Source organism: Daucus carota, chromosome 6 (genome assembly GCF_001625215.2).
Source record: "Daucus carota subsp. sativus chromosome 6, DH1 v3.0, whole genome shotgun sequence".
NCBI lineage: Eukaryota > Viridiplantae > Streptophyta > Magnoliopsida > Apiales > Apiaceae > Daucus > Daucus carota.
In genome coordinates, this window is record NC_030386.2 from 28,901,211 (window position 1) to 28,916,852 (window position 15,642).

At 34.7% G+C, this 15,642-nt stretch overlaps 1 protein-coding gene across 1 annotated transcript; it reads right to left on the minus strand.

Moving 5' to 3' along the window:
* Positions 1–2,404: 2,404 nt before the first annotated feature.
* On the minus strand, positions 2,405–4,137 carry LOC108225238 (anthocyanidin 3-O-glucosyltransferase 2). The gene has a single exon (XM_017400066.2). It carries the CDS (start codon positions 4,059–4,061, stop codon positions 2,598–2,600), a length of 1,464 nt encoding a protein of 487 aa, XP_017255555.1. The 5' UTR covers positions 4,062–4,137; the 3' UTR covers positions 2,405–2,597.
* Between the last annotated feature and the right edge of the window lie 11,505 nt (positions 4,138–15,642).

A 15,642-nucleotide genomic window follows, 5' to 3' on the forward strand; every position in this document is an offset into this window, starting at 1 on the left:
TGCGTTTAGGCACTTAAACGGAGGCTTGTGTTGGGTTCCGTCCCGAATTCCTAAATAAGTTAAGAATCCTAATTGGAGAAGGTATCTTATTTATGATAATTGAGGTAATCCGATTCTTGGTAGAATATTAATTGTGGAAGGATTTCTATCCAAGATAGGAAAAGATGGTAATTATCATAAATAGGAATTTGAAGTAAATTAGGATTAGAATATTTGTCGTGCCTATAAATATAGTTATTTGTAGAAGTTTTATTGTATTGCAAAAGTTAGAGAGTTGTGTGAGAGATACACAAGAGAGAACTTTTGTGATCAAGTTGAGAGGTTTGTATACAAGAGTGTTGAGTGAGGGAGCGACTCCAATCTTGTAATACATTCATATTTAGTGGATTGGTGTTTTACCCTCCCTTGAGGGGTTTCCACGTTAATTGTTGTGTTCTTTACTTTCGTGCTTGTTATTGTGTTTGATTAACGTCAATCTATAGTGGATGCGATCCAACAAGTGGTATCAGTGCCGATGGTTAAGAAGTTGATCTCGAGGTTGCGGGTTGTGTGATGTGGGGAGGCTCTCCAGAACTACGATTGGAGGTCTTGGACGGCTTGTTTCGAAAGTCTTTCTGACAAAGGTGGTCGGACGGCGTGTCCCGCAAGATGAGGAACTGATGAGTCGCGGCGGTGTAAGAGTCACAAGATTGGTGGTTCTTGGATTGAGGGGAGATTGTTGAGTAGGTTCAACCCAAGTCCCACATCGGAAAGATAAAGAAGATTTATCTTGAATATAAGCAGCCAAAGAACTCCATTAGTATGAGGCCTTTTGGGAGGAGTCCGAAAACAAATCCGTGCGGGCTTGGCCACGGCCCAGAACGGACAATATCATACTAATGCGGAGTTAATGGGTGTTGCGCGGCCCAACAGCTTGTTATGAGTAATTATAGTGAGTTTATTCCTACTGTTTCCGATAGACTTAATCATCAATAAATGATAATCATACCCCGAGCTGTTGATAAAGTCTTCGCTCTCTCGTTCCTCAACTCACTTCTATTGACTTTGCTTTGCAGAGGGAGGAGTGCCAAATAAAGCTATCAAGTTTTACACTCACTCGGAAAAAAAGAGAAGAAAACTTATATTCACGTCAAATACATGCACATTGATCATATCTTTTTATAATTACACTTATTTGAACATATCGACAACTTTGAGTAAAATCATTTAGACAAAGAGAAAATATCATTAAAAGGAGGAAATAAATAAAAATTATTATTCTAATTATTTGACAATATTAACAATTTTAATTGACATCTCTTATGAGAATTGCTCTCATGACCTGGGCAAAGTTTCCTGCTGGCAAGTCTTGGCCCAAGTGTGATATGAAGTGGGTGCTAGTACATTGTGCTATTGTTGTACTCCCTCCGTCCCCTTCGATTGTTTACATTGTAGGGGGACACGGAGACCAAGATAATATATAAAAAAATGAATAAAATTGGATGAAAAGTGGGTAAAGTGGTGGGATCTATCGATATTTAATAATAGATTTGAGATAGTGGAGGAAAATAGTGGGTATAATAGTAGTTTTTATTGTTAAATATGAGATAGTAGGGGAAGATGATGGGTGTAATGATGGGAAAACTTATTATTTATAGTAACGTAAAAAAAAATGAGAGAGACATCTCAAAATAATAACTATAAAGAAATGAGAGGGACAGAGGGAGTAATTGATAAGAGGAACTTCTGCTAATGACATGACGTACATTTGTACTATTATTGTTGATAATTCTGTAGACCTGTGGGATTCCGTAGTTATTGCTCCACAAGTACTAGCTTTGCGTCCTGCCATCTTCGTTGGATTTTGTGATCAACATTCTACAGGCTCTTGCAAATTTGCAATAGTATTCTTGGGGATCCATAAACTCGATTTCCTTTTAGACTTTATACCAATTTCCCTTTTTGTTTTGTAAATTATTTTTATTTTATTTATCTTAGAATGTAAAAATAGTTTAGTGACGATGATTATCCATACTGCACCAATTATGTGCTCTTTATAATAAAAAAGGCTCAATAATAATTGATACCAAACTGCAGATAAATTAGCATTTGATTTTATCTTTTCATTCCCGACCTTTGTCATCAAACTTATCATCCTCGATTGAACTTTCCACAAACATGAGCAAATTATATATGACAGATCAAGATTATGATAAGCACTAATTATTGTACCAAAGGCCACTACCGTCTTGGTTATGATTCTGATTTCGTGAGTTATAGACTTATGGTAGTAATAAATTGGCATCACATACATTCAAAGAAATAATTACTCAACGAAATAAAGCTGTGAAATCTCATGAACAATCAACATCCTTGCACGAACATGCAGAAAGCAAAGGAAATAACAAAAAAACCAGGCCCAGACTGCACCAAATAAGCATTGCATTAGATAAAAAAAAAATAAGCAACAGCATCCACATGCAAACAACTCTTATCATAACAATCACGGCTTGTGATGTACGGACGTACCATACCGTATTGAGTTGTTCAAGCTGTCATTATTTAATCAACCATTTCAATTTCTTCGAACTTACACTACTAATTACTTGATTAATTACTTAACCCTTGATAACATCCTGAATGAGATTGCCGAGAGAAACTTTAGCCGAACCTCCATTCTTGAGTGCCTTGTGGCATGCCTCTTTCATCTCCGCCACCTTCTTCCTCACCTCACCGTCCGACATCAAATTCTTTATACCCTTCTCTATCTGTTCCGCCCGAACCACCTTATCATTCGCCTTGTCTTCTAGTTTGGGATTATTTATTATAGGTGTGATCTCCACGGATAAGCCTAAATCATGGACCAACTGAAATGCATTCAGCTTCTGTTCAGCATATAATGGCCAGGTTCCTATTGGAACTCCACACCACAAGCTCTCCAGTATCGAATTCCACCCACAGTGCGACACGAACCCCCCGACAGCTCGATGTGACAGCACCGCAAGCTGGGGGACCCACCCTACCACCTTCCCTGTCTCCTTTGTACGGTCCAAGAACCCCTTGGGCAGAACATCCTCATAGTTAGTGTAGTCTGCCGGGAAGTCCACCGTGACCCCCGGAGCCGGCGGACGACGTAGGACCCACAAGAACCGGGACCCGCTTCGCTCGAGCCCATCAGCGATCTCGTGCACTTGCTCCCCTTGGGTGCTCCCCATGCTTCCGAAGCAGAGAAAAACAACAGACGTTGGTGGCTGCTTGTCCAGCCACTTGGTAATGTCTTCGGACCCATATTGCATAATCTTGTTAATAATCGGCCCCACCGGATAAACATTAGGCTTGCTGCCGTAACACGTGGAGCCCTGGTCCGAGAGCGAGCTCATGGCAAAGGACTCTAGGTCATTGAAGGTGTTCACTATGATCCCTTTAGCCTTTTTGTATCCACGTGCGTAGTGCAAGAACCTCGTGTTCCATGTCTGCGTGTCCATCAAAGTAACAGGGAGCACGCTTGTCGGAACCGGTTTCGCAATGCAGGGTGCCGAGAGCTCACTCTTCTTCAAGTAATTACTCGTAATGTCTTCCTTGAGGACTTCGTCTTGTAGGGTTTGGAAAAGAAGAGTGAGCCCTAAAAAGGCCGCGCCTGAAGTAAAGAAAGCATAGGTGGGCGCACCAAACTCGTCAGCCAGGTCCACAATCGAGCTCGTGCACTGCGTGTCCACCACGAAGCCGCCTAAGCGGGGAGAGGTGGACGCGTCCGTGACGAATCTCTGAGTGACGAAGTTTCTTACATTAGGCTTATGGTGGGAGATGAGATGAGTCATGAAAGCGCCGCGGCTGACGGCGCTCCATTCGGGCTTTGGTTTGACAGGAGGGAGGTGGAGAAAGTGGAGGCGCTTGGTGGAGGTGAGAGGGAGGGAATCAATGAAGGAGTTCACCTCGAAATCAATAGCAGGGAGTTTGACGAGGAGGAAAGTGATGGAAATGCGGTCATCACAATGGATCATGAGCTTGGCTAGCTCCACGGCCTGTGTGATATGGCCAATGTATGGAGCTATAAAGAATACTAGCTCTGTATTGCCCTCCATATGTGATAACTTATCAAGAAGGAAGAAGGAAGGCTTATGTTTAAAATGGGTGCATCACCTAAAGAAAGTGGAGCACCATTTATAGCCGCAGCAAGAGCGATGATATATGATCATGGTTAAAATCTGTGCACAGATTTTTTCTATGTATTTTTTATTTTTAATTTTATGTGTGTGAATTAACCGCAGCTGTCCTGTTCATGAGGAATACAAAGACAATTGATAATCATATAAACTGCTGCATGAATAATGAGTAACTACACATGAATACATGATTAATTAAGAAATAATTAGTAGATGGCCTGATTCAAAATTTGAAATCACGCGTAAATACAAGATGAAGATGATCATGATAAAACCTGTCCATACATTTTTTTTATATTAAATTAAATAATTAATTTTATAGGCGTGAATTAACTCCGGCTGTGCTGTTTATTCTCTCAAAGAATAAAAAACAATTGATAGTCATCGAAACTGCTGATGAGTAATGAGTACCTCCACATGAATACAAGGTTATTTAGAAGTAATCCCGATTCAAAATTAAAATCATGTAAATTAATGTAAAATTTAAACTTATGCATGATAAAAGGTTAAGAATTGTTATAATAGGCGGTTAGATTAAAAATTTGAAATCATAAACGAGTACAAAGTTTACTTCCTTTTATCTTTTGAAATAAGGACATGAGTACAATAAAATTTAAAATCTAATTACCTTGAAAATTTTAAATTATGCACAGATAATAGATTAAAATGGTATTATTCTATATTATTTCACCAAAATCAAGACATTAAAATTTTGGTCCCGTATTTGAGGTTATAGAACTCCTAATTTATAACATGTTTTAATCATCAATTTATTTTAATAAAAATATTAAAATTATGGTTGATATGTTCGGTCGGTTTTGCGGTCTCATGGATTTTTTTATATAGTTAAGACATATTGAAATATTCTTCGAAACTTAACTTTTCGGTCCAACTTTTAATTACCTTTTATCAGACTTAATTATTAAAAATTTATACTACATTTAAAATATAAGATGATTTAACATATCCAATAAAATATATTAACCAAACATATTTATTAATTATTAATAGATTTTTATTAATTAAAAAATTTAGAAAATTTTCCAAGTATACTAATTTTTGGATCTTATTTGCAGATATACTACCATCTCTAAAATCTTGCAAATATACTACTCCCTAGCTATGTCCTTCTCATTTGTTTACTGTCGTTTTACACTGCTCGATACGCATTTTCATTAAGACGCATATAAAATATAGTTTCATAACTTATTTTTAAAAATTTTCTATTTTGTATAAAAATTTAAATACTAAATTTTTATTAAAAAAAATGTTCAAAATAAAATATCAAAATTATACTTTATAAGATAAATTTATTTTCTTAATCTGCAGCATTTCGTAAATTTGTGTGCAACTAGGGCACAACTGTTATCAGCAATACATATAGCCATTCGGGTCATTTTATGGCAATTGAGTTGGTAATTGTACGGGTCATCTCATTTTAAAAAAATGGAAGAAGCAAGGTTTGTGATAGTTTTAGTTGATTTTGTGGTTGATTTAGGATTATTTCTGTGATATTAGTATTGGCTCGTAGGTATATTTATTTTTCTGCTTTTGTAATCCGTTGCAATTTATTATACACATAAATATAATTTTCAAAAGATTTTTTCAAAGTTATATTTCGAGTTGCATATATGGTTGCTTGCAAATGCAACCACCATATTTTTGCAAATATTTTTTGAAACATATTATTTTTACAATTTGTTTTAAAAAATGGCAGTGTATTTGTAAAAGTTCTTTTAAACTTGGTTATTCATGAAAAAAGCTCAAAAATATATAGTATTCTAACATAATTTTATCTTTATAATAAAGTAAAATCTTGAAATATATATAATAAAATAATAAGTATTATAAATCATGATACGAATTATAAATTAATAAATTAAAGTGAATAGTGAGACCCAAAATATAAAGTCTTATATGTATACATAATTTTGATGTAATAAATGGTTAAATTCAAGACTCCAAATATATACACCATACCCTTTTTCAATCCATAACCACCTAACCCATTCTCTATTGGAGTTTGAAAAGAACAGTTGCTGATCAGTTCATCATTATCACATAGAATTAAATCATTTGATAATCATCTACTTGGCTCAAATATGACGAGCCTTTTAAACACAACTGCATTCTTAATGAACAAACTCCTTTGATAACAAAATATGTTCGATAAATTAAACAATAAAACTCAGATCTATTAATGAAAACTTGAACTTGGTGGATAAAAACTCGCTCCATCAACTTATTTACAATCCTTAGTACTAATAATACTTGACTCAAATTGATTCCACCCTACTTACATACCTATTTACAGTGTGCAGAATACTGGACAAAGTTTAAACTTTGATAATTTGAAACAAACTAATACGTACATAACCTATCGCCATACTGACATAATTACTGAGTGATAAAATCCGTAGAGGCTACAAACCGTACATATCATATACTGCTACTGCATTACTACAATAGCTTATACACCATGACAACGATGCTCCCATCCTTTCTTGCTGCCTTTTCAAAGGCATTGCACACGCAAACTCGTTCATTGAGTCATTTTTTTTATGTTGTTAATAAGAAGAGATGCCGTGCAGGTCTTGCTGCTGCTTACGGCGTTTAGGTAATCGAAAGTTAGGTTTCTTCCATATTCAGCGCACTGCTCATCTTTTATTACGCATATGCCATTTAAGTACGCACAAAGTCATTTAACAATATTTTAAATAGTTTCTACACAAACGGTCACTACAAAAAAGCGCACATAACCGACCAATAAAACCGACCGACGACGGTGGTCGGAATAAAGGAGACATAACCGACCGACGTTCCGACCAACACAACTCTGGTTGGAAAAGATGGGGTCATTTACGACCGCTTTTACCGACCGGATTAAATCGGTCGGTTATAAGTGGCGTGGGCCCCGTTCTCTTGCTTTTCTCAGCTGACATGGACGCCGCGTCAGCGAGACGAAATAACCGACCGCGTCGTGTCGGTCGGGTTTAGACCAAAATTTGTGTAGATCCAGTGATCAGATTTAGACCAGAAGCTCAAGTGCTGGCCAAAAAACTCTTCCCGACTGACTCATAACCGACCAAACGCAAGAAAAACGACCGACTCATAACCGACCAACCCACTTCGCGACCAAAACATAACCGACTAAGAAATGGTCGATTTTGAGATTTTTATTTCCGACCGCGTTATACCCGACCATTGGTTGGTCGGTTTTGTCTCGTTCCACGTGTATGCCAAGTCACAAGTGGGGCCATGTTTGCGGAAATGCAAACACATTACCGACCGACTTTGGCGGTCGGAACTCGATCGGTAATGAGTCTCATTTCGGACCGACTTGTTATTTCCGACCAGGTTTTAAAGGACCAAACTTGTCGGTCGGTAGTCGTTCGGAAATGACTTCAAAACCGACCGAAACCATTTATTTCTTATTTTCTTGTAGTGGGTGCTACTCGCGTAACTAGAAATCTGATATGGAAAATCAAATAGAAATAGCAACATACCGATATATTTGAGATGTACATATCTTTCTCTGATCAAATAAGATGAATCAATAATCTTCCTTAACATTAATGATTTTCGGTCTTCTTTCTCCAAATACTTATTAACTCCATATAAGAGTGCATATTATATATGTGGTACTATCCTGTATATATATGTTATTGCTTAGAAAAAGATATTCTTAAAAAGAACAACACTTTATAATCAAGTATACTTCCTCCATCACACTATACAAGTTTCTTTCGAAAAAATGTAGTAGATTCATATTCAACAGAAGAGTAATTTTGGAATAATGTCAATATATTTGCATTGTAAATTAAAATTAGACAAGTGTTATGAGAATTTTTTTTCTTCAAAAGAGATTTGTATTGTGGTACGGAGGGAGTATAATCTAATCCAAAACTTGAATAATAGCTATATTAATTATGATAATAAACTTATAATAAATTACGCCACAGGTAATTAATTTTATGTGATTTAAGTTGTGATTAATATGATTATTAAATATTATAATTTTGTATCAATATAATTTGTAATGTTTGTAATTGTGTTTTATGAATTAGAGTCGAGTTTATAATATACACTGAGTTATTCGCGAACAAAATCAATTTTAATCAAAATTAGCTTTAATTTAGCGCAACTCATTTGGGAATAAAACACATTTGTCATTGTGGCCTAATTGGTTCACCTTAAATAATTTTTCATTCAATAATTGACATAGATTTAGTCATTTTCATAAGAACTCAAATTATTTATAAATAAAATCACGTTTGTCATAATCGGTTCATCTTAAGAATTTTTATTTTGACTTTGATATCCCTTGTCAAATCTGTTTGTCCACTAATATTCACAAGACAATTTTTTCATATGTAAAATTTGTTTTTAGATTCTTTCATATGTAAAATTTGTTTGTCCACTAATATTCACAAGACAATTTTTTCAATTTTTATGATACAAGACATCCATCCAACAAGATGAATAAACAAATAATCAAACTCCATTTGGCTCTGGTCTCCTAAGAGTGTAGTGTGCACCCCTTCATTCCTCGGTCACATAAAGAAGAAGAAAAAGTGTCCAATAATCGACTGTTATGACCGTAATGATTCAGATATGCACTTCTACTCCGAGCCATTCAAATAAGTACTCCATCCGTCTTCGTCAAAAAAAAAAAAAAAGTACTCCCTCCGTCCCATCCATTTCTTATCAAATGAGTTGGGCACGGAGTTTAAAGAATATGTATAAAGTAGTAGAAAAGAGGAAGAAAAGTGGATAAAGTGGTGGACTCATTGATTTTTAATGTATAAAAAAAAGACAGTGGACTAAAAATAGTGTGAGAAGGAAAGAAAAGGGGAGAAGTGGTGGAACTTATTGACTATTTTTGGTAAGTTTTGAAATATAAAGGATTGGATGAGACACCCAAAAAACAAGGTGTAAAGAAATGGGTGGGACGGAGGGAGTACATGGTTCCAGATTAGAAACGTACGTAAACGGTGACTCGTACGGTTAAAAATGGGGCGGGTTCGGGGCGGGGACTTCATTTCCCAGCCCTGCCCCATATATATTTTCCATGCCCCATCCCCGCCTCATTCCCCGCGGGGATTTATTTTTGATCCCCATCCCCGCCCCACCGGGGATTTAATATAATTTCGCCCCGCCCCGCCCCGCCCCGCTGCTATAATATTACACTTGAAATAATTACTTTAAAATTTAGTAATTTTTTCTTCAGAATTTAAAAAAAATATATGAGACATGTATATTTAAAGTAAAAAACTAAATATAATAGAAATCAAAGAGACATGTTATATCTTGTAAAATTATAGTTTTGTGTATTATAAAATAATAATATTAATAATAAATATATTATATTATATATAATAAATATATTATATTAAATATAATTATTTATTTATATTAAATATATGCGGGGCGGGGCGGGGAATCCCCGCGGGGATTCAACAAATACCATACTTGCCCCATATTTTGACGGGGCAAAAAATCATTCTCCGTCACTACCCCATTCCCCATATTAACGGGGCGGATCTGCCCCATTTGGGACGGGTTGGGGCGGGTTCCTCATTTTCCCCACCCCATTTTTAACCCTAGTGACTCGCTTGTACTCACCGAAAAAGTACAAATTATTCGATGTGATTATATTTTCTGAGATTCGGCCGACTTATAAATTGGATTGATTTGTGTGCACATAAACGTCTATATCATAACCAGCTGTGCTCCCAGTCAGACCTATTACATGTTTGGACAGTTTACTAAATAAAAAAAATTAGAGGAAAAAAGTTGATCATGTTGATGAGTAAACTACGATTTATAAACTATTAAAGTCTTTAAATAATATAATTTATAAGTTATACTCCCTCCGTCCCTCCTATTTTTTTACACTATCCTTTTTGGGATGTCCCATCCATTTCTTTACATTTCAAAACTTACCTAAAATAGTCAATGGGTACCACCACTTCTTCATTTTTTTTCCTTTTCACACTACTTTTACTACACTATCTTCTTTTTATACATTAAAAATCAATGGGTCCCACCACTTCACCCACTTTTCTTTCTTTTTTCCACTACTTTATACATATTTCTTAATCTCCGTGCCCAACCCAAACGATAAGAAATGGGAGGGACGGAGGAAGTATAAGTATTTAAATAATTTTATTTAAAATATTTGATAATTTAATAAAGGTGATACTTGATAGGAAAAAGATAGATTTTATAAAAAATAAATTAAAGCAAGTTTTCTCTCTTCTGAGCATAAAAACCCACTTTTTACATATAGAAATGACGACGTGTTTGTCTGTTGCTAAACGGGCACATAATATCCGACCATAGGGCTGTAATTCGAGCCGAGCCGGGTGAGTTTCGAGCCGAGCCTAATTCGAGCCAACTTTAATCGAGCCGAGCCAAGCCGGCTCGATTAACTAATCGAGCCTAAATCTTTGCCCGAACTCGACTCGGTTAATTTCACGAGTCGAGTCGAGCCGGCTCGTTTAGCTAAACGAGCCGGTTTTAACGAGCCGAGCGAGCCAGCTCGTATAATTTTACACTTAATCGAGCCCAAACCTCTACCCGAACTCGGCTCGTTTAATTTCACGAGTCGAGTCGAGCCGGCTCGTTTAATTAAATGAGCCGAAACCTTTACCCGAACTCGGCTTGTTTAACGAGTCGAGTCGAGCCGAGCCGAGCCCACTTAAACGAGTTCGAGTCGGGCGAGCTCGCGAGCCGCCCGACTCGAATTACAGCTCTATCCAACCAGAACGAATTTTTAAAATTTTTGAAAGATTATACTAAAAATTCTAGGAAACTAATTACTTGCATAATATTATGATTTACTATCTATACAAGGCTTGCTATAGGTCCAGCTCTATATCTTTATATAATAAATATATCTATATATATATATATAATGTATATAAAGTAATTAAATTCTGAATACTGATTTTAAGTTTTTAACTAGCAATTTCGAAATCTCATGACTACCCTTTATCAGGCATGCAAATAATGATTTTAAAATTTTAGAGAAATGTATAACTTAACCCATTCATTATTTCTTCCAAGCTAGGTAAATAACAAAATATCCAAATATTTGTGCCCTGCCAAATTAAAATTCTATAGATTTACGTAAGTAACTAAAAAAAATTGAGGCTGAATCCAAAGGTTTGTGTAACTGTCAAATGAGATGACAGTGGGTGACTATTACTCCCTCCGGTCCCCTCAGCAGTATACTCCCTCCGTCCCCCTGAATTGTATACATTGGGGGACGGGGACGCGACACGGACTTTAATGCTCCTGTAAAGTGTAGTTGTGTAATTTATTTTTAAAATTTTCTTTTTCTAAATTAAAGTTTGGATGTTATATTTTTATTTAGAAAAAAAAATCTCAAAAATAAGTTACGGAACTATATTTTATAAGAGCATTGAAATGCGTGTCGAACAGTTGAAAAGAAACGTATACAATTAAATGGGACAGAGGGAGTATATTGGTAGACGCGGATGCGGCATAGATTTTAATGCTCCTATATAAAGTGTAGTTGTGTAATTTATTTTTAATTTTTTTTTTCTGAATTAAAGTCTGGATGTTATATTTTTATTCAGAAAAAAAAATCTCAAAAATAAGTTGCGGAACTATGTTTTATAAGAGCATTGAAATACGTGTCGACCAGTTGAAAAGAAACGTATACAATTAAATGGGATAGAAGGAGTAACAAATTTCGCAAATTATATCATCCGCATTGAAAAAATCTTGTGGCGCCCGTGTTGATTCGAGTTAAGCTAACCGTACTGCACTGAAGTACCCTGCACATGGCTAAAGAAAAAATCTTCTGAATCTTTGTCACGGAACGGTTATGATTGTGTCACCCAATGATACTTCCAAATTATAGCCATGTGGTGATTTCGAACTATTATTTTCAGCTGTTAAATCGTTGCTGCCATAGTGCTTGATTAAAAGAAAGCACGGCCCTCGGGACTCAAACGGTCTGGTCTGTCTTCGTCTTCGTTTTGGAGAAAAGAATAACTTGCTTGTTTTATTTCTTTGTCGTGGCTCTCGGAAATTACATTGCTACTACGTGTCCAAACAAGAAAGGGTGGTCATCCTCAAAGTAGTTGCAATCCTTTTCACGAGTTTTCGGTATGCACCGCGAGAAATAAGAATCATTTAGATATTCATATTATGATTAATACCACATGCATATTATATATGTGGTCGCTTTTGAATTATAAGAGTTTTCATCTTTTACCTAACTGTACACACCACACACACGTACATATATAAGTCCGGATGTTTCCTGGAACATGGGTTTTTTGTCCAGGGAAGATAAAATTGTGTACACCTTGGCCTCTCCCAAAGCGCGTTAAAATACTTGTTTGTTTATTGTTTTTATATTTAATTAAGCATAATGGGCTAGAGCTGTTCACGAACTGAGCTGTTCGCGAACAAGTTCGAGTTCGACTCGATAAAAACTCGGTTCGTTAAGAACTCGAACTCGAGCTCGAACACATAAATGTGTTCGTTAGAAAACGAGTCGAGCCGAGCTTTTAGTGTGTTCGGATTGAACTCGGCTCGAACTCGTTCGGCTCGACCTTGACTTGTTAAAACTCGAAGAAATACAATATTTTCGAGATAATTTCGTAATATATACATGTTATTGAACTCCGAATTCAACATATAATATATCAAATCGATCAGGAGAAAATTAACTATAATATAGCACCATCAAAACACACTAAAAAAATTATTTGGCTTGCTATTTTGAGAGTCAAGTAGCGGTTTGACCTTATTTTTTGTGAACAAGCTCGTGTTCGGCTCGTTAACACAATTTTTTGTTCGATAAGAAAGTTCGGCTCGGCTTGATCAAAACTCGGCTCGGCTCTGTTCGTGAAAACCCTAGTAATAACTATAACTATGATATTTTGTTATTTAATCTGGCATGCCCAAAATATTATCCCGACACATTTCAATTATTTTGACTTTTACGGACATTTTAGTTCTTAATATAACAAGGTAAAGTATAAATATATAAATTATTTTTTATATGCAATGGATCCAGTAAAGAATTTCAAAACATGTATGCTGAGCAGTGTTGTAAAAAGTGGGAATCGGACTTAATCGGTGAAGTCACAGAACAATAATTAATCAGAGATTAATGGAATTAATCGGGAATTATTCGGATTGATCGGTGATTAATTGGAGATTTAATCAGTTCGGCGAGTCACGGAACAGAGATTAATCGGTGATTAATCGTGATTAATTACCAACTCTTAGAACAGAGATGCTGAAATGATGCATTCTATACAAGATCGAGATGGTAAATTGCCGATAAAGAAACATAAGGAAAAAGAAAAGGAGCAGGAGGGTCAGATCAGGAAAAATAATATGAATAAGATCACCTATGAAATCTGTAACTTATCAACCTCGTACGTACCCAGCTGATAAGTGAAGTGGGAACCCAGTGCTACTATTTCTCAACTAATCAGGAACAGGGAACCTCAGCCAGGCCGGCTTAATAATTTGAAAGTCCTGTGTAATACTCTTTTTGTCCGTTTAGATTGTTTACATAATTGAGAACAGATTTGTCCATCTTCTTTACCTATCTGAGGAATATGCCCAATTAATTTTCATGCTCCTCTTGGCCCCATTGTTTTGCTGAAAGATCATTCCCATTTTTTATTAATCTGGGGACGTAGAAACATGGATATTACTGAAACCTCTACAAGTCATTTTTGAGCTTATATCTCTCATATTTTTCACTGCTTCCATTTAGTCTGAAGACATCCCACTGAAAAAATATACTAATTTATCAGGAAGCATTTGCATAATCAATAGCAACGCCTTCAATTCAGTTTCCAAGGGTGGAGTAGCAATGACTAGACGAGAGAAAATACCTACCGTTCTTCCCAATTTATTTTTGATACATTATAACTCCAACACCTAACGTGCATCTTTGTTCGTACGTGGTGAACATTGAAAGAGCCATTGCACATGGTAGGTCACAAGTATTTTGATGGGAGCTAACTGAGAATGCTCATAACGGGTGAACTGTCAAAACTGACTTCGGCATTTTAGACGATGTTATTAGGTAAATCGTAAATTGGTTAACAAAAATATTATATATATAACAATTATTAGCTATACCTATATCATACGTGATGTAAAGGTAATTTTGCTATGATGTTATTATCCAAATCTCAAAAATAATATTTTACTAGTTGATAGCCCGTGCCAAGCACGGGTTTAAATAAAATTTTAAAATTTGTTATTTATTGGAAGAATAATGTCTTTTTTAGTTAGATTATCATATTTTTATTATACTTATTTAAATTATTGTTTTTAAATGATATTTAAATTATTGTTATTTAATATAAGACTTTCAATATATTAAAATTTGATCCTACTTTAAATTTATTTCATAACAATATGAGTCTCTGTTCTATGGAATTCACAAAATAAGAGTATTGGCGTCCAAAATTATTTAAAAATAATCTACTCGTTTCAATTTTAATTTTTTTTAGTCTACAATATATTTGTAAACATCACTATGTTTACAAATATATTTATTTTAGTAAAATCACTATGTTGTTTGATGATTTTTAAATTGTGAAAATAATATTCAAGATCAACACATATAAGTTCGTTTACAGCGTCTTTAATCTCGAATAAAATTCAAATTTTTAAGTCGTAATTGTTATATTCAATTATTAGGCAAACGTTATATATAATTATATTTGGAGTTTTTGTAGATTTAACAGCTGTAGTAGTTGTTTGATAAACTGATATTATAGTTTGACAAAATTAATTAACTTTCCAAAAGTAATTTGATATCAAATAATTTGACGTATGTCTAGAGTTTTGGTTCTTTTATTATATGTTGCAATATGGATAATGACTTCATTTTTTTTGAGTTTTTATTTGTCAAGTCAGTGTTACCATCGCCTTATTCGTCTTTATCGCAATCTTCTGGAAAACACTGAATGATAATAATTATTATTATTAAAAAAAATATGACCAGGTTTATTGGTACTTTGGTATCAATATTGAATCTTGTTTATTTTAATTCTGAAATATGATAGAAATTTTATAAATTTGTTTCGTAAATTAAATTGTATGAGTTTTAAAAATTAAAACGAATATTTGACGTATGTCTAGAGTTTCGGTTCTTTTATTATATGTTGAAATATGGACAATGACTTCATTTTTTTTTAGTTTCCATTTGTCAAGTCAATGTTGCCACCGCCTTATTCCATTATTCGTCTTTATCGTACTTTTCTGAAAAACACTAAATGATAATAATGATAATTATTAAAAAATATATGATCAAGTTTTTTGATACTTTGGTATCAATATTGAATCTTGTTTATTTTAATTCTGGAATATGATAGAAGTTTTATAAATTTATTTCGTAAATTAAATTGTATGAGTTTTAAAAATTAAAACGAATAATTTCGTTGACATTATTATTCTATTGATAGAATATTATATTAATATCAAT

Bases quoted from the DNA above. Each gene is read 5' to 3' on its own strand.
- LOC108225238 (XM_017400066.2), bottom strand. From the start codon at position 4,061: ATGGAGGGCAATACAGAGCTAGTATTCTTTATAGCTCCATACATTGGC.